The following is a 24,329-nucleotide window of genomic DNA, read 5'->3' on the forward strand; positions in this document are numbered from 1 at the left end:
TAAAGTGATTCACTAGTCTTCTACTAAAATGCTGTTGGGCAGCACGGTAGCATTGTGGTTAGCACAATTGCTTCACAGCTCCAGGGTCCCAGGTTTGATTCCGGCTTGGGTCACTGTCTGTGCGGAGTCTGCACGTTCTCCCCGTGTGTGCGTGGGTTTCCTCCCACAGATGTGCAGGTTGGGTGGATTGGCCATGCTAAATTGCCCTCAGTGTCCAAAATTGCCCTTAGTGTTGGGTGGGGTTACTGGGTTATGGGGGGTAGGGTGGAGGTGTGGGCTTGGGTAGGGTGCTCTTTCTAAGAGCCGGTGCAGACTCAATGGGCTGAATGGCCTCCTTCTGCACTGTAAATTCTATGAAATCTATGAACCTTCCTCAATTTACCGTTTTATTTTATCCTCATTTCATCAAGGTTAATATTTTGAAAGTTACACACATGGCTCCTGGCACCCAGATTGTGCTAAAACTATTGTTTTGCACCCTGGTTGACATTCCAACCCCCTTGCCCAGCCCTGTTGGGCTCTGTATGTTTGAGTTGCAATTTCAGTTGCATGTAACTAACCCCGAAGTTCACTTTTTTAAATATATGTTCTTCCTTTAAAAAACTTTAATTATTTCAGTAGAATTTTACCTCCTTTACATCAATAGACCCGATTGTGATTAAAATGCATGAATTAATGATGTCCAAGGTTGTGATATTAGCTATTTTTGGAAGTTATATTATTCACATTATATATCTGGGGCTGGTTTAGCACACTGGGCTAAATCGCTGGCTTTAAAAGCAGACCAAGGCAGGCCAGCAGCACGGTTCAATTCCCGTACCAGCCTCCTTGAACAGACGCTGGAACGTGGTGACTAGGGGCTTTTCACAGTAATTTCATTGAAGCCTACTTGTGACAATAAGCGATTTTCATTTTCATTCACATGGTGCAGAGCAAGATTGGTGTCAGTGTCTGAAAGTGTGACGTCTTCAGTTTAACATTACACATGCTTTTTGAGTCTTTGCTGTTTATTGTTGAATGTTTATCTCAGCCTGTTGCACAATTACTCTGCAAATCAGCTTTTCGATTTGCTTCCAAGTATTTGAGATAACTTGGTTCAGCGGTATGTGTGTGTGTGTAGTCAGCTGCCCCATTGAACATCATCTCTGCTTCCCCGATTGGGGATTAGAATGAGGGTGTTCATGTGAAAAGGAAGACTGTCTGATTTACACTCACCACCGCCCCCCCCCCCCCCCCCCCCCCCATTGCAGGGAAGTGACCGAATGGTCAGAGATGCACACATCTGGACAGCAGCTGTGGCTGGAATCTGCTGCACCTCTCTCCCTCCTCCTGGTGCTGAGCCAATGGAGGGGACGGGTGCAGAGTTCAAAGTGACGGGGCAGTGTAGAGGGAGCTTTACTCTGTATCTAACTCCGTGCTGTACCTGTCCTGGGAGTGTTTGATGGGGACAGTGAAGAGGGAGCTTTACTCTGTATCTAACCCCGCGCTGTACCTGTCCTGGGAGTGTTTGATGGGGACAGTGTAGAGGGAGCTTTACTCTGTATCTAACCCCGTGCTGTACCTGTCCTGGGAGTGTTTGATGGGGACAGTGTAGAGGGAGCTTTACTCTGTATCTAACCCCGTGCTGTACCTGTCCTGGGAGTGTTTGATGGGGACAGTGAAGAGGGAGCTTTACTCTGTATCTAACCCCATGCTGTACCAGTCCTGGGAGTGTTTGATGGGGACAGTGTAGAGGGAGCTTTACTCTGTATCTAACCCCGCGCTGTACCTGTCCTGGGAGTGTTTGATGGGGACAGTGTAGAGGGAGCTTTACTCTGTATCTAACCCCGTGCTGTACCTGTCCTGGGAGTGTTTGATGGGGACAGTGTAGAGGGAGCTTTACTCTGTATCTAACCCCGTGCTGTACCTGTCCTGAGAGTGTTTGATGGGGACAGTGTAGAGGGAGCTTTACTCTGTATCTAACCCCGTGCTGTACCTGTCCTGGGAGTGTTTGATGGGGACAGTGTAGAGGGAGCTTTACTCTGTAGGTTGGTTGTGCTTAAAAGTGATCTGCTGGGAACACCTTGGAATAATTACCTGATGTTGGGATTTGGGAAGCTGGAATACTGAGGCAGAGGGCTCTAAGACCCTGCATCAGCCTGTCTGCCCTTCCCCCGCTGTTGTCAGGGCCTGTGGGCCTGTCCATGTTAGCTTCAGAGGGACGTGCAGGCAGTGAGGTGCGGGGATGGCGATGGAGCGGCCCGGGAGCTGCAGTGTGACCGGGGCCCTGCTCCTGCTCAGCGCTTTGCTGCCGGGAGCAGGCGGCCAGTATGAGAAGTACAGTGTGCGGAGTTTCCCGGAGAGTGAGCTAATCCCCCTGGACTCTGCTTACCGCTACTCCCTGGAACAATACACGGCTGGCAACTGGAGAGAGAGCATCAGGTACCTGGAGCTGAGCCTCCGAGTGCACCGACTGCTGAGAGAGAGCCAGCTCCACTGTCACACCGACTGCAGCCGGGCAGAGCCGGAGGACAGGCAGCTCCCCCGGGCAGAGCCGGAGGACAGGCAGCTCCCCCGGGCAGAGCCGGAGGACAGGCAGCTCCCCCGGGCAGAGCCGGAGGACAGGCAGCTCCCCCGGGCAGAGCCGGAGGACAGGCAGCTCCTCCGGGAGCTCCGGCAATTCTCCCGGATCCTGCACCACGCTGTCTGCATCAAGAGCTGTAAACGTTCTCTGCCCGTCTTCAAACTCACCTCCCCCCACACAGAAACTCTGCATCTGTTCGAGAGGCGGATTCCCTACAAATACTTGGAAAATGCTTACTTCGAGGTAGGAACCCATGGAATCTGTTCAATGGCAACATTAAGTCAGTGAGACGATTCTATTGGTTACATTAACACAACAATGTCTTCATTAAGTCAGAGGCACAATAATAATGATGGGGATTTCACACATCCTCATTGAGGTGGGGGCCACTCATTTTTATTCATCAACTTTCCAGAGAATCTCAGAAACCCAGTCTTTAACTCCAATCTACACTTTCACCTTAATTTAAAAGCTGGGAAACCCGCATTGTAATCATTATAATTGTTCAAATGGAACTCCCACAATCCAGAAAGTTTGAGTCCTTGTCCCGAATCTCTGACCTGGGTTTCCGACACATCCCAACTGGTAAAATAGACGTGATACTGAACCTGCTTTAATCGTTAATTCCAGCTCTTAAACCCTATCCCTCCCACTCCTCCCTCCACGCCTCTCGCTCTTCTCCCTCACTGTCTCCTTCCCTCCATTCCTCTCACTTCTCCCTCCCTCCCTCCCTCCAACTCTCCTCCCTCCCTCCAACTCTCCTTTCCTCCATCCCTCCAACTCTCCTCCCTCCCTCTCCTTTCCTCCATCCCTCTAACTCTCCTCTCTCATTCCCTCCTTCCCTCTCGCTCTCCTCCCCACTCTCTCCTTCCTTTCGCTCTCCTCCTCACTCTCTCCTTCCCTCCATCCCACTCGCTCTCCTTCCCTCACTCCTTCCTTCCATCCCGCTAACTCTCCCATTCATTTCCGCTCAGTCAGTCTGGAAGTTAGTGACACTCGGTTGAATTCTTTGTTCTGAGATATAATTTCTTGTATCCAATTAGTTTTCCGCATTGGAATAATCTAATCAGCTGCTTTTCCCATTCTCTCCCACATGTTGCAGTTTAATTTAAGCAGTTGCTTTGGGCTGGATGGAAAATGCCACGTCTGCCGGTCCTGAACCTGGCTCCTCCCGGCTGGGAGGGGGTCTGTGTGACTGACAGCTCATTCCATTCACACAAAGCCCCGGAGCCCCGGGCTGTGTGCTCGGACTGGGTGCTCGGACCTGGCCCGGGCCGTGTGCTCCGACCTGGGCCCGGCTCTGCTTGGACCTGGCCCGGGCCGGGTGCTCAGACCTGGCCCCGGCTGTGTGCTCGGACCTGGCCCGGGCTGGGTGCTCGGACCTGGCTCGGGCCGGGTGCTCGGACCTGGCTCGGGCCGGGTGCTCGGACCTGGCCCGGGCCGGGTGCTCCGACCTGGCTCGGGCCGGGTGCTCGGACCTGGCCCCGGCTGAGTGCTCGGACCTGGCCCCGGCTGGGTGCTCGGACCTGGCTCGGGCCGGGTGCTCGGACCTGGCCCCGGGCCGTGTGCTCCGACCTGGGCCCGGCTCTGCTTGGACCTGGCCCGGGCCGGGTGCTCGGACCTGGCCCCGGCTGTGTGCTCCGACCTGGGCCCGGCTCTGCTTGGACCTGGCCCGGGCTGTGTGCTCCGACCTGGGCCGGGCTGGGTGCTCGGACCTGGCCCCGGGCCGGGTGCTCGGACCTGGCCCCGGGCCGGGTGCTCGGACCTGGCCCCGGGCCGGGTGCTCGGACCTGGCCCCGGCCGGGTGCTCCGACCTGGGCCCGGCTCTGCTCCGACCTGGGCCCGGCTCTGCTTGGACCTGGCCCGGGCCGGGTGCTCGGACCTGGCCCCGGCTGTGTGCTCCGACCTGGGCCCGGCTCTGCTTGGACCTGGCCCGGGCCGGGTGCTCGGACCTAGCCCCGGCTGTGTGCTCCGACCTGGGCCCGGCTCTGCTTGGACCTGGCCCGGGCCGGGTGCTCGGACCTGGCCCCGGCTGTGTGCTCGGACCTGGGCCCGGCTCTGCGGCCCGGGCCGGGTGCTCGGACCTGGCCCCGGCTGTGTGCTCGGACCTGGCCCGGGCTGGGTGCTCCGACCTGGCCCGGGCCGGGTGCTCGGACCGGGTGCTCCGACCTGGCCCCGGCTGCAGAGGATTCCCAATACAAACCCGTGCGGTCTGCTGTTGATGAACAAACACCCTCCATAACGATCCCAAATCCTGGTAATCCTTCCTCATGCGTTAGTACATAGTACATAGAACGTACAGTACAGATGGAGGTCATTCAGCCCATCGAGTCTGCACCGACCCACTTAAACCCTCACTTCCACCCTATCCCCGTAACCCAATAACCCCTCCTAACATTTTTGGACACTAAGGGGCAATTTATCATGGCCAATCCACCTAACCTGCACGTCTTTGGACTATGGGAGGAAACCGGAGCGCCCGGAGGAAACCCACGCAGACACGGAGAGAACGTGCAGACTCCGCACAGACAGTGACCCAGCGGGGAATCGAACCTGGGACCCTGGCGCTGTGAAGCCACAGTGCTAACCACTGTGCTACCGTGCTGCCCAAATACATTTACATTTGGAATATAAAGGTGCTGCTGATCATGAAGCAAGAAGCTAGCTGATTTGCTAGACCCACAACAATGTGATTGACTCTTAAAATGTCCTCTGCAATGTCCAGGCATCAAACCGACGGACCGCCCGCCAGTGACCTGGGCACCAGAAATGGCAATGGCAAACCCAGCGCTGTTGACCCTGCAGAGTCAACCTTTGGTGAAAAAATTGTGAGAGTTGTCTCATAGTCTATGCAAGCAACAGCCTGATGTAATCACATTTACGGAATCATATCTTATGGTATGGGTGGAAAGGTGGCACAGTGGTTAGCACTGCTGCTTCACAGCGCCAGGGTGGCACGGTGGCAAAGTGGTTAGCACTGTTGCTTCATAGCACTAGGGACTCAGATTCGATTCCCAGCTTGGGTCACTGTCTGTGTGGAGTCTACGCGTTCTCCCCGTGTGTGCGTGGGTTTCCTCCGGGTGCTCTGGTTTCCTCCCACAGTCCAAAGATGTGCAGGTTAGGCCTGGATTGTGGATTGGCCATGCTAAAGTGACCCTCAGGGTGTCCAAAGATGTGCAGCCCTTAGAAATACCCCATCCACCCCTTAGAAATTCACCCATCCAAACACAGCTGCACAGTGGCAGCCGTGTGTACCATCTACAAGATACACTGAGCAACTCGCCAAGGCTCCTTAGGCCGCACCTCCCAGACACATGACCATTCCCACCTTGAAGCAAAACAGATGCACAGGGATACCACCAACTGGAGGTTCCTCTCCAAGTCACTCACCACCCCCACTTGGAAATATATCAGCCGTTCCTTCACTGTCGCTTGGTCAAAATCCTGGAACTCCCTCCCTAACAGCACTGTGGATGTACCTACAGCACACGGACTGCAGCGGTTCAAGAAGGCAGCTCACCATCACCTTCTCAAGGGCAGTTAGGGATGGGCAATGAAGACTGCCCTAACCAGTAGCACTGACATCCTGTGAATGAATAAATTTTTTAAAAGGTGATATGTTTACAAGAATTACTATTAGAGGAGGGAGAAACACAAACATTTAGGGAGGGGATGCCAGGGTTTATGGGCCAGGCAATTGAAGGCGTGTTCACCAGTGGTGGAGGGATTCAAGTCAGGGATGGCCATGAGGTCAAAATGAGGGGCGTGCAGAGATCAGAGTGTTGTAAGTCAGGAAGAGATTATAGAGATAGTGAGGGGGTGAAGCTGTGAAGGGATCCCAGGGATGAGAAACTTCAGTTATGAGGATAGGTTGGTGAGGTTGGAGCTATTCCCCTCGGAGAGAAGAAAGTTGAGAGGAGATTTGAAAGAGATGTTCAAAATCATGAGGGGCTGGACAGAGCGATGGGGAAGAATTGTTCCAGCTCGTAAAAGGATTAAGGTTGCTCAGTGGTTAGCACTGCTTCCTCACGGCGCCGAGGTCCCAGGTTCGATCCCGGCTCTGGGTCACTGTCCGTGTGGAGTTTGCACATTCTCCCCGTGTTTGCGTGGGTTTTACCCCCACAACCCAAAGATGTGCAGGGTAGGTGGATTGGCCACGCTAAATTGCCCTTTAATTGTGAAAATATAATTGGGTACTCTAAATTTTCAAGAACCAGAGGGCACAGATTTAAAGGTATTTGCAAAAGATGCGGGTGTGAGATGAGAAAACACTTTTCACACAGCGAGTGGTTGGGGTCTGGAATGCACGGCCTGGAAGTGTGGTGGAGGTAGGTCCAATCGGGACATCCAAGAGGGCATCAGATAATTATTTAGACAGAAACAATAAGCCATGGTACAGAGAGAAGGAAGGGAACGGCATTACGTTTAACACTCATTTGCAGTGCCAGGGCGGACAAGATGGGCTGATGGCTTCCTTCTGCACTCTGTGATTGTAAAGATAAATGGGAATTTCGATGTGGAAATGTTTCCAGACCAGGAGATCCAGTGTAGGCCATTGGAGCGATCAGTCAACTTGGTAGGCAGAAGGAGACTATTCAATCCTTCCTGCCTGTAAGAATTGTTCCCTTAAACCCATCACCCCTTTCTGCAATATTTATCCATTTTCCTGTTGAAAAGCTTTGATATAATTTGCTTCAGCGCTGATTAAGCTGAGCAGCGGGGAGGGCGGTGACACAGTGGGTTAACCCTGCTGCCTCACGGCGCCGAGGTCCCAGGTTCGATCCCAGCTCTGGGTCACTGTCCGTGTGGAGTTTGCACATTCTCCCCGTGTTTGTGTGGGTTTCAACCCCACAACCCAAAGATGTGCAGGGTAGGTGGATTGGTCACGCTAAACTGCCCCTTAATTGGAAAAAAAAAGAATTGGGTACTCTAAATCTATTTAAATAAAGGAAATGACAGCTCAAGGCCTAACCTGGTTGAATAGCTGTCTATGAGTATCTGGTCATAAAGAGAAATACAGAAAACCTGTGGCAGAGAAAATGTCCATTTGGTCCATGATGTCACAACACAAAGATTTTTAAAAAATATAAATTTAGAGTACCCAATTCATTTTTTCCAATACAGGGGCAATTTTAGAGTGCCCAGTCCACCTACCCTGCACATCTTTGGGTTGTGGGGGTGAAACCCACGCAGACATGGGGAGAATGTGCAAACTCCACACGGACAGTGACCCAGAGCCGAGATTGAACCTGGGACCTCGGCGCCGTGTGACATCAGTGCTAACCCACTGCGCCACCGTGCTGCCCAATCACAACACAAAGATGTGCAGGGTAGGTGGATTGGCCACGCTAAATTGCCCCTTAATTGGAAAAAATGAATTGGGTACCTCTAAATTTAAAAAAAAGAAGCTTAGCATCATCTCAAGGTCCAATCGTGTTTTTAATGAAATAAAAACTCTTCTTCGCCTCAGGACATCAGGAAAAGAACAGAGGGAATGTTTAACTTGCTTTCCAAATCCCCAAGATCTGAATCTCTGCCGTCTGCACCTTCCTAAACTTTGTGAATTTTGAATTTGATCCAAAGTTTCCTGTGCTGTCTGCTCCCATTGGCTGTTTTTTTCTCCCATGGGATTTCCAATATTTTGGGTTCAAACAAGTAAGCGTGGAAACTGAATCAAATAAACTGAGGACAAATTAAAAGGGCAGCCCTTTAAAGGGAAACTGCTTTGAACAAAAGCAAATCACAACTGAAACTTAAAATATCAAAACCATATTGCGGGCAGCACGGTAGCATTGTGGATAGCACAATTGCTTCACAGCTCCAGGGTCCCAGGTTCGGTTCCGGCTTGGGTCACTGTCTGTGCGGAGTCTGCATGTCCTCCCCGTGTGTGCGTGGGTTTCCTCCGGGTGCTCCGGTTTCCTCCCACAGTCCAAAGATGTGCAGGGTAGGTGAATTGGCCAATGATAAATTGCCCTTAGTGTCCAAAATTGCCCTTAGTGTTGGGTGGAGGTGTTGAGTTTGGGCGGGGTGCTCTTTCCAAGAGCCGGTGCAGACTCAAAGGGCCGAATGGCCTCCTTCTGCACTGTAAATTCAATGATAATCTATGATTAATCTAGGACAAAGGTTCGGCACAACATCGTGAGCCGAAGGGCCTGTTCTGTGCTGTATTTTCTATGTTCTATGTTCAAGCCATGATTAAGAGGCCTCAACGTTGCAAACAAAACTATAAGACAAGCTTTTTAAAATAATTAAAAGGAGGCGTAGGCCATTGCAGCCTATACACACATGGTCGATGCACTCCACAAGGCCACAGATAGGCAGGCACCTTGGGAGTCCGTGGACAAATGCAGTCTATGGTTGTATGGGACAGCTGTGTGCACCGTCGCCGGTGGCGACAAGGCGTGTCCCGGTGACAGGCGAGGACAAGGAAGTGAAAGATGTGCACAGGCAGCCCGTCCAGGAAACCCCTCCGCTCAATGTCAAAGGGCATTTCCGTGGGCTAGGTGGGGCTCCGGGGGGTTCAAGGCTTGGGGCAATGTAAAATTCGGACCGGGCAGGGGTGCGCTCAGACGGGAGTTCCCTGCACCGCCCCGGGACCACGTGTGTCAGCGTGTCCGAGCATGACCCTTTTGAAGCCTCGGACGGCATTGGTCGCAAGCTGGGTATCCTGTGTCGCGCAATGCTCCATCTTCCCATTGGGTTTGCACAGGGAGATTCTCACTGTGGACACAATCCTGGTTATCAGGTCAGCTGCTGTGGGAGATCAGCTGAGGTCACGAGTCTCTCGAGATTCCCAGTTATTTCCTGACATTTTTTCAAGTTTTGTTCTTGCAGATTCTCCAGAAAAGGGTTACAATAGTCATAGCTGGAAAAGAGAACTCGGAGTTATAGAAGAGTCCATTCAGCCATGATGCCTATGCTAGCTCTTTGTCCAATTAGACCTATTCCCCTGCTCATTCCTCATAAACCAGGAACATTTTTCCCTTCAAGTCTTTTTCCAATTCTCTTTTAAAAATTATTATTGAATCTGCTCCCAGCACCTGTTCAGAGGGCGCCTTCCCCATCAAAGCTCACTGTAAAAATACTAGTTCTTTTGCTAATTCTTATATGTCCTCCGGTTACCGATGAAACTGCTAAATAAAGCTCCGCACAGTAACCATACAGAGACCCCCTTTACTGTGGTCGATAGCACTGAAGAGTTCTTGTTTAATTCTTTAGGTCCATCAATGGAATCAATGGAAACTGGAATTAACAGTTTGAATTCGGCCCTTCTGCAGAAGGGGGATTTCCCTTCCGCTTGTTCGGGCAGTGACGGTCACCGGGGTTAGTTCCTGAGGGTTGACAATCTATCCCATGTATCTCACCCCATGACCATTCTTCATTTGCTTCGTAGATAGACTTGAGATACAACAACAACTTATGTTTACATAGCACCTTGAACCATGTGTAATGAAACATCCCAGTCACTTCACAGGAGGAATGAGAAAACACTCTTGAGTCACATAAATCTTGGTCAAAGAGATAGGTTTTAAACAGTGTTCGGGGAGGGAATTCCAAAGGTTAGGACCCAGGCAACTGAAGGTGTGGTTCTCGATGTTGAAGCAATTAAAATCAGGAATGCAAGGAGGACAGAATTGGAGGTGGGCGGCACGGAGACGCAGTGGGTTAGCCCTGCTGCCTCATGGCATTCAGGACTATCCCGGCCCCGGATCACTGTCCGTGTGGAGTTTGCACATTTTCCCCGTGTCTGCATGGGTTTCACCCCCACAACCCAAAGGTGTGCAGGGTAGGTGGATTGGCCATGCTAAATTGCCCCTTAATTGGAAAAAAATAATTGGGTACTCTAATTGGATAATTTTAAAGAAATAAAAATAAAACAAAAAAAGACAGATTTAGAGGAGTGCAGATATATTGGAATGGGAAGGGGATTAAGAGGTAAGGAGCGGCCAGTCAACAAAAGGAATTAAAATCGCTTCTCGGCCTTTTGGCTAAGATCAGGTGTAGTAGGAGCCTTTTGGCTCAGATCTGGTATGTCTCTCTTGAGGGGACCATGAATTGGATTCAATTTGAATTTGAATTGGTTTTGAAGCAGGCAAGGAGCTGGATTAGGGGTTCGCCCCTGTCCCACACTCTGAGCCCTGGCTTGGTAACTCAGAAAAACTAATAAAAAAAAACAATTAAAAAACAAAAGGAATTAAAAACATGGACAAGAATTTTAAATTCCAGACATTGGCTTCTGTCAAGCTTTGTAGATCATTAAACACTGCGGATGATAGGGGACTGGAGTTGGTGTGCGTTCAGACAAAGGCAGTTGAACTTTAAATTACTTCAAGTTCATGGAGAGTGGAATGTGGGATATCTGCCAGGAGGGTGTTGGAATAATTGAAGTGAGAGTTAATGGAGGTATGGGTGAGGGGTTTCAGCAGCAGATGAACACAGATGAGGACAGCGTCTAGCAATGTTAGAGATGTGGAAATAGAAGATGGCGTGAATCTGAGGTTAGAAGCTGGACAAATGATCTGTGCACAATGTAGCAAAGGCAGGAATGAATGATACATCTTTAACCCAGGTGCTGCTCTGTCTGGAGTTCTGGGCTGTTCTGCGTCTGAGATTGGGTCTGGCTCTGTGGACTCCTGTCTGCTGTGTCTGAGTGACGGATTTTCTCTCCCTGTCTCTCTCTGACTCATGCTTTCTGATCACAGATTAATAACCTGGAGAAATCCATTGCTGCTGCTCACACATTCCTGCAAAAAAATCCCAAAGATGCTGCAATGCAGAAGAAAATGGCTTATTATAAAACCATCCCTGACATTGAGACTTACCTCGTCGATGTGGAAGCTCGGGAGCATGAGGTAAACTATGACAAAGTTGGAAATGGCAACAGGGTGGCGCAGTGGTTAGCACTGCTGCCTCGCGGTGCCAAGGACCCGAGTTCAATCCCAGTGTTGGGTTACTGTCCGTGTGGAGTTTGCACATTCTCCCTGTGTTTGCGTGGGTTTCACCCCAACAACCCAAAGACGTGCAGGGTAGGTGGATTGGCCGCGCTAAATTTTTTTTTTTTTATAAATGTTTTATTGAAAATGTTTTCCCAAACAACAATTTTTCCCCTCTTACAAAGCAAACGCAACAATAACAATACAGAAATTTTAAACAATACACAAGTAACAAAACCCCTTTATCTTTGACCTAAACTAAACCCCCCCTCCCCCTGGGTTGCTGCTGCTGGTCATCTGTCTTCCCTCTAACGTTCCCCTAGGTAGTCGAGAAATGGCTGCCACCGCCTGGTGAACCCTTGAGCCGATCCTCTCAGGGCAAACTTTATCTGCTCCAGTTTAATGAACCCCGCCATATCATTTACCCAGGCCTCCAGTCCGGGGGGTTTCGCCTCCTTCCACATGAGTAGGATCCTGCGCCGGGCTACTAGGGACGCAAAGGCCACAACGTCGGCCTCTTTCGCCTCCTGCACTCCCGTGGCCGCGCTAAATTGCCCCTTAATTGGGAAAAAAAGAATTGGGTACTCTAAATCTATTTAAAAAAAGGAAATGACAGCTGAAGGCCTAACCTGGTTGAATAGCTGTCTATGAGTATCTGGTCATAAAGAGAAATACAGAAACCACTGTGGCAGAGAAAATGTCTGTTTGGTCCATGATGTCCATGATGTCTGTGCTGTCTGACAGGCTAATCCCACCCTCTAGGTCTTGGTCCATAGACCTGTACATTACAGCACTTCAGCTTCATTGCCAAGTGTTTCTCTACACTGTACGTGTTTCTGCCTCTCCCACCCTTTGAGGATTCAAAGGAGCAGCACCTTCCAGAAAGATCGCCCTGTCTCCTGGGGTGTCGGACTGCTCTGATTCTGGATTCCCTTCTGCTGCTTCCCTTTGCTATCCCTCGTCCTGGCTACCTCCAGAGATGTGGGGCTGGATTCTCCATTGCGCCGGCAACGCACCCATGCCCGGGAATTTCCCGACGGCGTGGGGCTGCCCACAATGGGAAATCCCGGGCTGGATTCTCCGAGCCCCGACGCCAAAATTGCGTGCAGCGAGGGGGCCGCAAATTTCACGATATCCGCCCCTGAAAAGCGGCATACTCTAGGAGTATCCACGGCCTCAGGCCATTGCCTGTGACCCACCGCGATGCTCTGACCGCGACCGGCTGAGCTCCCGACGGCGTGGGACACGTGTGGTCTCACCCACCGGGAACTCAGCGTGGCGGCTGCGGACTCAGTCCACAGTCGGGGAGAGCCGATCCGCGGGCAGGGGTGGACATATTCAGGGCTGGGGACACTATGGGGGCGGGGGGGGGGGGGGGGGCAGACGAAGGGGGGGACTATCTAGCGGGTTGGGTCCGCCATTAAGCACCGCGCGGCCACGGACCCGGCAATGCACCGGGCCGTATCGGCAGCTAGAGCTGGGAGCTCTACACTGCCTCCCTGCTGGCTGCCCCCCAGAGCAGGGAATCGGTGGCCATTTTGTGCCAGTTTTCCTGGCGTAAAACACCACTGTTTTCACACCGGCATGGGGGACTTAGTCTCTCAAACCGAGAATCCAGCCCCCCATTCGCCGGCTGGAGAGACGGATTATCCTGCTGCCGAAAACTGGTGTGGCAGTACGGTGACTCCCACCCGTGATAGCTCCACATTCCCTGGAACACTGCATCCCAGTATTATCCTGTATCTGAAGGCTCCCAGAATCGCAGGTGGTATCCTGAGTTGCTGTGTCCCGTTACGAAGTATAGGTGCAGGTTACTGTCGCACTCTCACAGGTAGGGAATGGTGTGTGGGAACACGGAGGAGAGGAAGGAAGGGAACTGGGAATGTGGATCTTAACTTGCGTTATTCTTTACCTCCGGATAGACACTGTTCCTGAAGGCTGTGAAGGCTTATAACATTGGGAATTTCCGCAACAGTATAACTGAGATGGAGCACGCACTACCTGAGTATTACAAAGTGTATGAGGAATGCATCAGTGGCTGTGAGGCATCGTGCGATGTGACTGGTTTCAAGGACTTTTACCTAGCAGTGGCAGGTGAGTCACGCCTTGAGGAAGAATTACTGTCTGAATCACAGCCTTACCTGATCGTGAGACATAGGAGCGGAAATTGGCCATTCTGTACTTATTTTAAAAATTTAGAATACCCAATTCATTTTTTCAAATTAAGGGGTGATTTAGTGTGGCCAATTCACCTACCCTGCACATCTTTGGGCTGTGGGGGTGAGGTCCATGCAGACACGGGGGGGGAATGTGCAAACTCCACATGGACACTGACCCAGGGCCAGGATCGAACCCGGTCCACGGGGCGGCGAGACAGCAGTGCTAACCACTACACCACCATGCCGCTCTGTATTTTCTTTTGTGCTATGACCCTTTAAGAACAAAATGGGGTGAGAAGGTGTTACGACCCCCTGGGCTAGGGTGTGGTCAATTCCATGCCTCTTGACCTGGAGTTGCAACATAATTGAATTAACCAATAATTCTTAGAAAAATAGAGTAATAGAGTCAGCACAGAAAAGGCCCTTCAGCCCATTGACTGTGCGCTATTCAAAAACAACCATGTAACTATTCTAATCCCATTTCCCAGCACTTGGCCTTATGTGCCTTGGGATCGCGAGTGCACCCGAAGTCTTTGGCCCTTGGCGCCCAATAATTACAGTCACCAGGTTTGTAAATCTAAACACAATTATTTCTTATTTATAACAAGAACTAACGGCAGCACGGTTCACCACAGCTGTTACTGGGCAGAATATGGCCTTTTGTCCAATTCATTGGTCACCAGCCAACCAATCAAACCGAGTTCCACCCCATCTCTTGGGTGCCACAAAGTCTGAGTTCCGCTGCTCGGAAAATAGCACTGTATACAATGTTGCAACTTTTTGAATTCTTAATTCTCTCTGCGGCTTGACTTGAAGCTACTTGCCCATTAAACATCCACTACAGTAACTCACCAAAGTTCTTTACTCAGAGAGTAGGTTCTTTACTCCGAGAGTAGTAAGGGTGTGGAATGCCCTGCCTGCAACAGTAGTGGACTCGCCAACACTAAGGGCATTCAAATGGTCATTGGATAGACATATGGACGATAAGGGAATAGTGTAGATGGGCTTTAGAGTGGTTTCACAGGTCGGCACAACATCGAGGGCCGAAGGGCCTGTACTGCGCTGTAATGTTCTATATTCTTGTTCTATGGATCAAAATTTTTTGCAATCGTGATTCTGGTGATTCTTTGTTCACAGATCATTACGTGGAAACACTGAAATGCAAAGTGAAATGTGAGCAGATTCTAACTCCCAATGTCGGGGGATTTTTCGTGGAGAAGTTTGTTGCGACCATGTACCATTACTTACAGTTTGCGTATTACAAACGTAAGTATACATCCTTATACACACTGACTGCCAGGCTAACCACCAAGCTGACCACCAAGCTGACCACCAGGCTGTCCACCAAGCTGACCACCAGGCTAACCACCAAGCTGACCACCAAGCTGACCGCCAGGCTGACCACCAAGCTGACCACCAAGCTGACCACCAGGCTGTCCACCAAGCTGACCACCAGGCTAACCACCAAGCTGACCACCAAGCTGACCGCCAGGCTAACCACCAAGCTGACCACCAAGCTGACCACCAGGCTGTCCACCAAGCTGACCACCAGGCTGACCACCAAGCTGACCGCCAGGCTGACCACCAAGCTGACCGCCAGGCTGACCACCAAGCTGACCACCAGGCTGTCCACCAAGCTGACCGCCAAGCTGACCGCCAAGCTGACCACCAAGCTGACCACCAGGCTGACCACCAAGCTGACCGCCAGGCTAACCGCCAAGCTGACCACCAGGCTGACCGCCAAGCTGACCGCCAGGCTGACCACCAAGCTGACCACCAAGCTGACCGCCAGGCTGACCACCAAGCTGACCACCAAGCTGACCGCCAGGCTAACCGCCAAGCTGACCACCAGGCTGACCACCAGGCTGACCGCCAAGCTGACCGCCAGGCTGACCACCAAGCTGACCACCAAGCTGACCACCAAGCTGTACGTCAGGCTGACCACCAAGCTCACCGCCAGGCTGACCACCAGGCTGACCACCAGGCTAACCACCAAGCTGACCACCAGGCTGACCACCAGGCTGACCACCAAGCTGACCACCAAGCTGACCACCAAGCTGACCACCAAGCTGACCACCAGGCTGACCACCAAGCTGACCACCAAGCTGACCGCCAGGCTGACCACCAGGCTGACCACCAGGCTAACCACCAAGCTGACCACCAGGCTGACCACCAGGCTGACCACCAAGCTGACCACCAAGCTGACCACCAAGCTAACCACCAAGCTGACCACCAAGCTGACCACCAGGCTGACCACCAGGCTGACCACCAAGCTGACCACCAAGCTGACCACCAGGCTAACCACCAAGCTGACCACCAGGCTGACACAGAGCAACATTGCCTCATGCACATTGCACGCATGCACACAGGCACAGAGCAATACACACAGCTCCTACTTTCTCCCTCTCACACAGAGGCACAGAAACACAGACACTCACACAGACACTGAGAGACACACACACACGCCAACACACACACACTACCTGACCACTTTGTGAAGATTTCCAAACCACCTAATTTTCTTCACTAGTTTAACATGTTTCTACGTATCTGTCTGTGGCCATCATTCTTTCTCTTGCATCACTCTATCTCTGTTAGTCTTTGTCAGATTCTGTCTATCTCTATTTCTATCTGCTTGTTTTTGCTGCTGTGTTCTCTGTCCGTCTGGCTGTTGATGCACCTTTCTCTCTTTCTGTTCTTGCTTGTGTTCCTCTGTATTTTTATAGCCATTTCTGACCATGTTATTTTGTGTCTGTTTCTTTTAAGTAAGTTTGTATGGGTTTCTTTGTGTGTCCCTCAATCCATCCCGTGCTCCTATTGTCCAAAGTGGAGTCTCTTTGACTGACCCTGCTATTGTCCGCTGTGTCCAAAAGGTTTCTATCTCCCCCGGTGCTGCAGACAACTTGTCTCTGTCTCCACCCCAGGCTCGGTCCATCCCCTTCGACAGTGAAAACACCCGCAGACCAGTGCGCTGCTACTCTTGTGGCTCTTCCTGCGTCTGTGCGTGGGCACTTTAACGGGTTTTCTTCAATTTCCTTTGCAGATGCTGTTTACCTTGGGGGGGGGGGGTCATGCGTTCAGCTCAGCCCCGTGGCAGCTTCTTCCAATTAAAGGGACGGCACCAACTATTTGAAGCAGAGAACATGCTCTGCAGTGCTTAAAGGAGCTGAATCCCAGCAAGACAATGTAGAGACTGTGATGGTGGGGTGGTTTTGTTACTGTTACCACACCCTGGGCGAGCGCTCGGTCAATTCCAGCCCCACTTGACCCAGAGTCACTACGCAAGGGAGATTAACAAATGATTCTTAGAAAATACCCAAAGTCTCTGGTTGCCCATAACTACAGTCACCAGATTTGTAAATTTAAACAAAATTAATTTTTATTAATAACTATGAGTAAGTAGGCAGCAAATTCAACAGTTTAACTATTATTCTAATTTATAATCCTAATCCCTCCATCCATCCTCATTGTGTAAATTCCCTTCCCAGTTCCTACATTGGTAACTAGTCAGCTCTTAAATCCATGACACAGCATCCGCAGTCACAATGTCCCTTCCGGGGATGTGCACAATTTTAACATTGAACTGTTGTAATAATAAACTCCAACGGAATAATTTTGCGTTCCGGGTTTTAAACTTTTCTATAAATGCAAGCGGATTATGGTCTGTATAAACTTTTTTTTTTTTTTAAATATTTTTATTCTCCTCCTTTTTCACATTTTCTCCCACATTTACACCCTTCAACAATAAACAATAATCAGCAAGATATGTCAGTCCCCATAGTAACAACGATCCCATCTACCCACCAACACCCAACCATCAGCCCGCATGTTTACATAAACAAATGACAAAAAGGAATCAGGGATTACCCATAGTCACCCTTAATCTGCACAGCACCCCCCCCCCCCCACCCCAACCCCCACCCCCCCCAACTAATGTTCGATGTTATCCAGTTCTTGAAAGTGCATAATAAATAGTGCCCATGACTTGTAGAACCCCTCCAAGCTTCCCCTCAGTTCGAACTTAACCTTCTCAAGGGTCAAGTATTCCAACAGGTGCCCCCGCCAGGGCACTGGGTGGAGAGGCTGCTCTCCATCCCAGCAGGATCCGCCTTCGGGCGATCAACGAGGCGAAGGCTATGATATCTGCCTCCGCTCCCGTTTCCAACCCTGGCTGGTCCGACACCCCGAATATGGCCTCCTGCCCCCCCCCCCCCCCCCCCCCCCCCCCCGCAATGCTCACACACATCCTCTACTCCTTCAAAAAATTGGCTCATCCTCGCCCTCGTGAGGTGCGCTCTATATACCACCTTCAGCTGTATCAGCCCCAACACTCGCACATGAGGTGGAGGCATTCACTCTCCGGAGCACCTATTATAGGAAGGACATTGTGAAACTAGAAAGAATGCAGAAGAGATTTACCAGGATGCTACCGGGAGTTGATGGTCTGAGTTATAAGGAGAGGCTGGATAGGCTGGGACTTGTTTCCCTGGAGCGTAGGAGGCTTAGGGGTGATCTTATAGAGGTCTATAAAATAATGAGGGGCACAGATAAGGTAGATAGTCAACATCTTTTCCCAAAGGTAGAGGAGTCTAGAACTAGTGGGCATAGGTTTAAGGTGAGAGGGGAGAGATACAAGATACATTCCCCTACCAGAGGGGAAATTTCTTCACACACCGGGTGGTGAGCATCTGGAACAGGCTGCCAGAGGCAGTGGGAGAGGCGGGTACAATTTTGTCTTTTAAAAAGCAGTTAGACAGTTACATGGGCAGGGAGGGTATAGAGGGATATGGGCCAAATGTGGGCAAGTGGGACTAGCTTAGTGATAGAAACTGGGCAGCATGGACAAGCTGGGCCGAAGGGCCTGTTTCCGTGCTGTAAACATCTATGACTCTATGACACTAGGAAGCTGGGGTTTAGATACAGATCAACCGTGACCTTAATGAATGATGGAACAGAAGTCAGGGGCTGAATGGCCTCCTCCTGTTCTGAATAAAATAAAGTCACTGAGGGTGGATTTTTTAATGTCTCCAATTTGGCGGCAGGTTGGCAGTCACAGGGGTGGGGGTGGATGGGGAAGGCTGAAGAATTGGCTGTCATCCCAACTCACCTTGATTTAATTGGGGAGTGAAAAGGTTGAGGTGGGGATTTCTGCTCCAAGGCCCTTGGGTGAATATTTCTATCATGGAACCTGCCCCAGGGCCCTGATCAATTGGCAACTCAGTGAAGACCTCAGGTGGTGACAGATCTCATTGCAATTTCTATGTTTAATTCTGTTTTCCAGCATGCTCGCTATTTGGTTTTATTTTAGTTGGAAGTAATTCTTGTTTCCTTGCACAGTGAACGATATTAAGAACGCAGTGTCCTGTGTAGCTACCTACATGCTTTTTGATCCACAAGATGAAATCATGCAGCAGAACCTGGTGTATTATCGATTTTACCGAGAGCAGTGGAGTTTACAGGAAGAAGATTTCCAACCTCGCACTGTGAGTCTGGAACTTTACTGCTCTCTCCACACCCCAGATTTCACACTATCTCACGGAGGCACTGCATCAGGATTATATCCTAAATGACCCCTATTTCTAGACTCTCCAATCAGTCACTCCAACCTGTCAAGTCCTCCCAAGAATTTCATACATTTGAATATGATTAGGGCGGCACAGTGGATAGCGCTGTTGCTTCACAGCGCCTGGGACCCGGGTTCGATTCCCGGCTTGGGCCACTGTCTGTGTTCTCTCCGTGTCTGCGTGGGTTTCCTCCGGATGCTCCGGTTTCTTCCCGCAGTCCAAAGATGTGCAGGTTAGGTGGATTGGCCATGCTAAATTTCCCCTTAGTGTCCAAAACGTTTGGTGGGGTTACTGGGTTACGGGGTTAGGGTGGAGGTGTGGGCTTAGGTAGGGTTCTCTTTCCGAGGGCCGATGCAGACTCGATGGGCCGAATGGCCTCCTGCATTGTAAATTCAATGACTACCTCTCATTCGTCTCATTTCAGGGAGCATAGGCTCAATCTGCTCAATTTCTCCTCACAGGACAACCCTCTCAATTCACAAATCAGTCTGGTGGACCTCTCTTGCACCCCCTCAAGGGGGTTATCCTTCCTTGCATAAGGAAACTCTCCAATACTCCAGGGCCAGAATGTTGCGTTGCTCGGGTGAGAAGAGGTCGGGTGCACGTCCTGACGTCATTGTCCACACAGTGATATTTCAGTTGGGCGCATGTGGGAGTCGGAAGGGTGCCCACCGACAGTCAAGGCAATTTAGCCCATTAAGGGGCCAATAGAAGATTGAAAACAGGAGCTGGAGCATGCCATTCAGCCCTTTGAGCAATTCTACGTGGCCTGTCTGCTTTGGCAGGTTGGCCTATTGGCCCGGCGGCTTTCACGTTTTCGCTGCAACTTCGATCCAGGATGGGATGAACTGTCCAGGCTGAAATTAACATGTCAGTGTTTGTGTCTGAGGCCTGTGCTTGGATGTATTGCCCAGACACAACTCGCAGCGTTTTTATTCTGTACAGGTCTAGAAGTTCCCTGAGGCAACTCCGAAGCGACTGTCCCCATGAGGGAGCCCATTAAAAGCGTCAGCCCGCACCCTCCCTTTGCTCAGCGCCCACCTTCCCGGCAGTATGAGCCTTTCCCAGGCCCCATTTCAGGTAAAAACGCGGTCTGGGGACGATCATGGTCGGAGACACATTTCGCGCCTGTAATAATAATAATCTTTATTATTGTCACAAGTAGGCTTACATTAACACTACAATGAAGTTACTGTGACAAGCCCCTAGTCGCCACATTCTGGCACCTGTCCAGGTACACGAAGGGAGAATTCAGAATGTCCAAATTTCCTAACAAGCACGTCTTCAGAGACTTGTGGGAGGAAACCAGAGCACCCGGAGGACACACACACAGACACGGGGAGAACGTGCAGACCCCTCACAGACAGTGACCCAAGCCGGGAATCGAACCTGGAACCCTGGCACTGTGAAGCAACAGTGCTAAGCACTGTGTGACCCGCCCACCTAGGACTTTGGAGCCGGAGGAGGCCAATCAGCTCTGTGAATCTGTTCCAAGGGCAGCACGGTGGCACAGTGGTTAGCACTGCTGCCTCACGGCGCCGAGGTCCCGGGTTCTATCCCGGCTCTGGGTCACTGTCCGTGTGGAGTTTGCACATTCTCCCAATGTTTGCGTGGGTTTCGCCCCCACAACCCAAAGATGTGCAGGGTAGGTGGATTGGCCCTTAATTGGAAAAAGGAATTGGGTACTCTAAATTTTTTTTAAAAACAAAAACAAATGATGAACGGCATATTGGGGATCAGTTATTGACCCTTTTCAGAAGTTATTCATGTTTGGAGTTAGTTACTGATCATTCCTGTAATGGCCTGTTCTTTTCCTCCTGTTTCCAGGATGCTCACCTCTACTACAACCAGACCCGGCTACAGATTCAATTACTGGAATTTGCAGACAACTTCTTGCAATCAGATGATGAAGTGAGTTTTCTGGATCAGTGATGAAAACACTCGGAATTGGCTGATATTTAAAAGATTGAGCTGAGCTTTAATAATAATAATCTTCATTGTCACAAGTAGGCTTACATTAACACTGCAATGAAGTTACTGTGAAAATCCCCTAGTTGCCACATTCCGGCACCTGTTCGGGTACACAGAGGGGGAATTCAGAATATCCAATTCACCTAACAGCACATCTTTCGGGACTTGTGGGAGGACACAGGGAGAACGTGTAGACTCCACACAGACAATGACCCAAGCCGGGAATCGAACCTGGAACCATGGCACTGTGAAGCAACAGTGCTAAGCACTGTGCGACCCGCCCACCGAGGACTTTGGAGCCAGAGGAGGCCAATCAGCTCTTTGAATCTTTTCCAAGGGCAGCACGGTGGCGTAGTGGTTAGCACTGCTGCCTCACGGCGCCGAGGTCCCAGGTTCGATCCCGGCTCTGGGTCACTGTCTGTGTGGAGTTTGCACATTCCCCCGTGTTTGCGTGGGTTTCACCCCCACAACCCAAAGATGTGCAGGTTAGGTGGATTGGCCACGCTAAATTGCCCCTTAATTGGAAAAAATGAATTGGATACTCTAAATTTAAAAAAAAAAGAATCTGTTCCACCATTCAGATGGATCCTGGTTGGCCTGTATGTCAACCACATCCACCGACCTTTGCTCCTACCAAATCTTTTTAACATTTAATCATCTCAACCAGATCTTCTAAACTCAGAAAAATACAAGACAAAAATTAAAGTCTGTTAACATTCTTCAATCACTTACCGTCAACAGGAAACAAAATGTACTGTCAGAGGGTCAGTACTGAGGGAGTGCTGCACTGTCAGAGGGTCAGTACTGAGGCAGTGCCGCACTGTCAGAGGGTCAGTACTGAGGGAGTGCTGCACTGTCAGAGGGCCAGTACTGAGGGAGTGCCGCACTGTCAGATGGTCAGTACTGAGGGAGTGCTGCACTGTCAGAGGGTCAGTACTGAGGGAGTGCTGCACTGTCAGAGGGTCAGTACTGAGGCAGTGCCGCACTGTCAGAGGGTCAGTACTGAGGGAGTGCTGCACTGTCAGAGGGTCAGTACTGAGGGAGTGCTGCGCTGTCAGAGGGTCAGTACTGAGGGAGTGCCACACTGTCAGAGGGTCAGTACTGAGGGAGTGCCGCACTGTCAGAGGGTCAGTACTGAGGGAGTGCTGCACTGACAGAGGGTCAGTACTGAGGGAGTGCTGCACTGTCAGAGGGTCAGTACTGAGGCAGTGCCGCACTGTCAGAGGGTCAGTACTGAGGGAGTGCTGCACTGTCAGAGGGCCAGTACTGAGGCAGTGCTGCACAGTCAGAGGGTCAGTACTGAGGGAGCGCTGCACTGTCAGAGGGTCAGTACTGAGGGAGTGCTGCACTGCAGGAGTGCAGAACTCTTCACTGACACATTAAACCAAGACTCTGCCTGCACGGTAGCACAGTGTTGAGCACAGTTCACAGCTCCAAGGTCCCAAGTTCGATTTCTGGCTTGGGTCACTGTCTGTGCGGAGTCTGCATGTTCTCCCCGTGTCTGCGTGGGTTTCCTCCGGGTGCTCCGGTTTCCTTCCACAGTCCCGAAAGACGTGCTTGTTAGGTAATTTGGACATTCTGAATTCTCCCTCCGTGTACCCGAACAGGCGACTAGGGGCTTTTCACAGTAACATTGCAGTGTTAATGTAAGCCTACTTGTGACAATAATAAATTAAAATTATTATTACATTAGCACTACAATGAAGTTACTGATATTTTGAAGGAGAGGAGTTCTCTCTGGTATCCTCGTCAATATTTATCCTTCAACAAACATCAGCACAGACAGATATCAGCTCATTAACACAATGATGGTTGTGTACAAATAACCTGCTGTATCTCCTACATTTCAATACTGACAATATTTCAAAAAGTAATTTAATAGGGTGGCACGCAGCGCAGTGGTTAGCACTGGGACTGCGGCGCTGAGGACCCGGGTCCGATCCCAACCCCGGGTCACTGTCCGTGTGGAGTTTGCACATTCTCCCTGTGCCTGCGTGGGTTTCACCCCCACAACCCAAAGATGTGCAGGGTAGGTGGATTGGCCACGCTAAATTGCCCCTTAATTGGAAAAAAAAAAAATTGGCTCCACTAAATTTATTAAAATAAAAAATTTTTTAAATGTAATTTAATGCCCGTGAAGCAGGTTGTGATGTTGCGAAAGATACTGTAGGATTCCAGTCTTCCTAATCTCACACCTATTATATCTGGAACGGTTTGGAATATTCCCCGCCAGCCAGCCTTTGCATTGCTCTTAACATTTGCGTGAATGGGGGGAAAACAATGTTGTTTTTCTGTCGCTTCTGTTGTATTGAGTACGGCAGTCGCAAATGGAAAGCAGACTCTCTCTAACTCTCACTTTCCTACGCTGCTAACAGATGGAAGTGTCGGATGAGACATTTTCCCACAGTGAGGCGGAAGTAACTGATGAAGAATTTGAGGGGGACGGGGATTACGAGGAGAACATCCTTGCGGATTGGTGGCAGGAATCAAGGAAAAAAGGAGATTTGGATGACGCACCGAATTAGACTTTGATTGGACGATGTGGCTGATACCCGAGTCACTGGGAGTGTGGCTCCCAAGTTGAGTTTGGTTGCCAAAGATTATGAGTCGAGAGAGAAATTAGTGTTTTTTTACATGTCTGCTATCCTTTACACTGGGCAGGGAGAGACGGGATGTTTATATGACGGAGAAAGCACAAGTCCCGGAGATGCTTGAAGTTGAAGGAAATGTTCTGAAATGTCGCTGGTTCTGTTGTTCCTTGAAAGGTCTAAATCATTGCTTCCTCTGATCAGGAAACGGGCTTCAGAAGGAGAACAAACAAGCTACCCCAAGAAACAAGTGCTAAATTATCCCAAATCACACTTCCTGACCCTTGGAACCACAATGAATCACCTTTCATTGACCCACAATTGGATTCACTTTCCGAAGTTCCGGTCAGTTTTTAAAACTCTATTGACTTCCCTTCTGAACAGGTTGCACCAAGTCACTCGCAGTTCCCTGAGAAAGAGCCCAGCTTGTTGGATCTCTGCTCGGACCCACCGTCTACACTAACTGTGCAGGGATTGGAGTACCCAGTTCATTTTTCCAATTAAGGGGCAATTTAGCGTGGCCAATCCACCTAGGCTGCACATCTTTTGGG

The 24,329-nt window shown here is 50.5% G+C and overlaps 1 protein-coding gene and 1 non-coding gene across 2 annotated transcripts; both read left to right on the top strand.

Annotated features, from left to right (window-relative positions):
- The first annotated feature begins 2,180 nt into the window (after positions 1-2,180).
- Positions 2,181-24,329, top strand: LOC140398672 (cartilage-associated protein-like). The gene is made up of 7 exons (XM_072487648.1): positions 2,181-2,806; positions 11,266-11,415; positions 13,419-13,590; positions 14,793-14,921; positions 18,993-19,138; positions 21,047-21,130; positions 23,566-24,329. The coding sequence occupies exons 1-7, from the start codon at positions 2,225-2,227 to the stop codon at positions 23,713-23,715; spliced, it is 1,413 nt and encodes a 470-aa protein (XP_072343749.1). The 5' UTR covers positions 2,181-2,224; the 3' UTR covers positions 23,716-24,329.
- Positions 10,532-10,726, top strand: LOC140398771 (U2 spliceosomal RNA). Its single transcript, XR_011937552.1, has one exon. It is a non-coding gene; the product is annotated as a U2 spliceosomal RNA (small nuclear RNA).

The sequence above is a fragment of the Scyliorhinus torazame genome, chromosome 21 (assembly GCF_047496885.1).
Source record: "Scyliorhinus torazame isolate Kashiwa2021f chromosome 21, sScyTor2.1, whole genome shotgun sequence".
In the NCBI taxonomy this organism is placed as follows: Eukaryota; Metazoa; Chordata; class Chondrichthyes; order Carcharhiniformes; family Scyliorhinidae; genus Scyliorhinus; species Scyliorhinus torazame.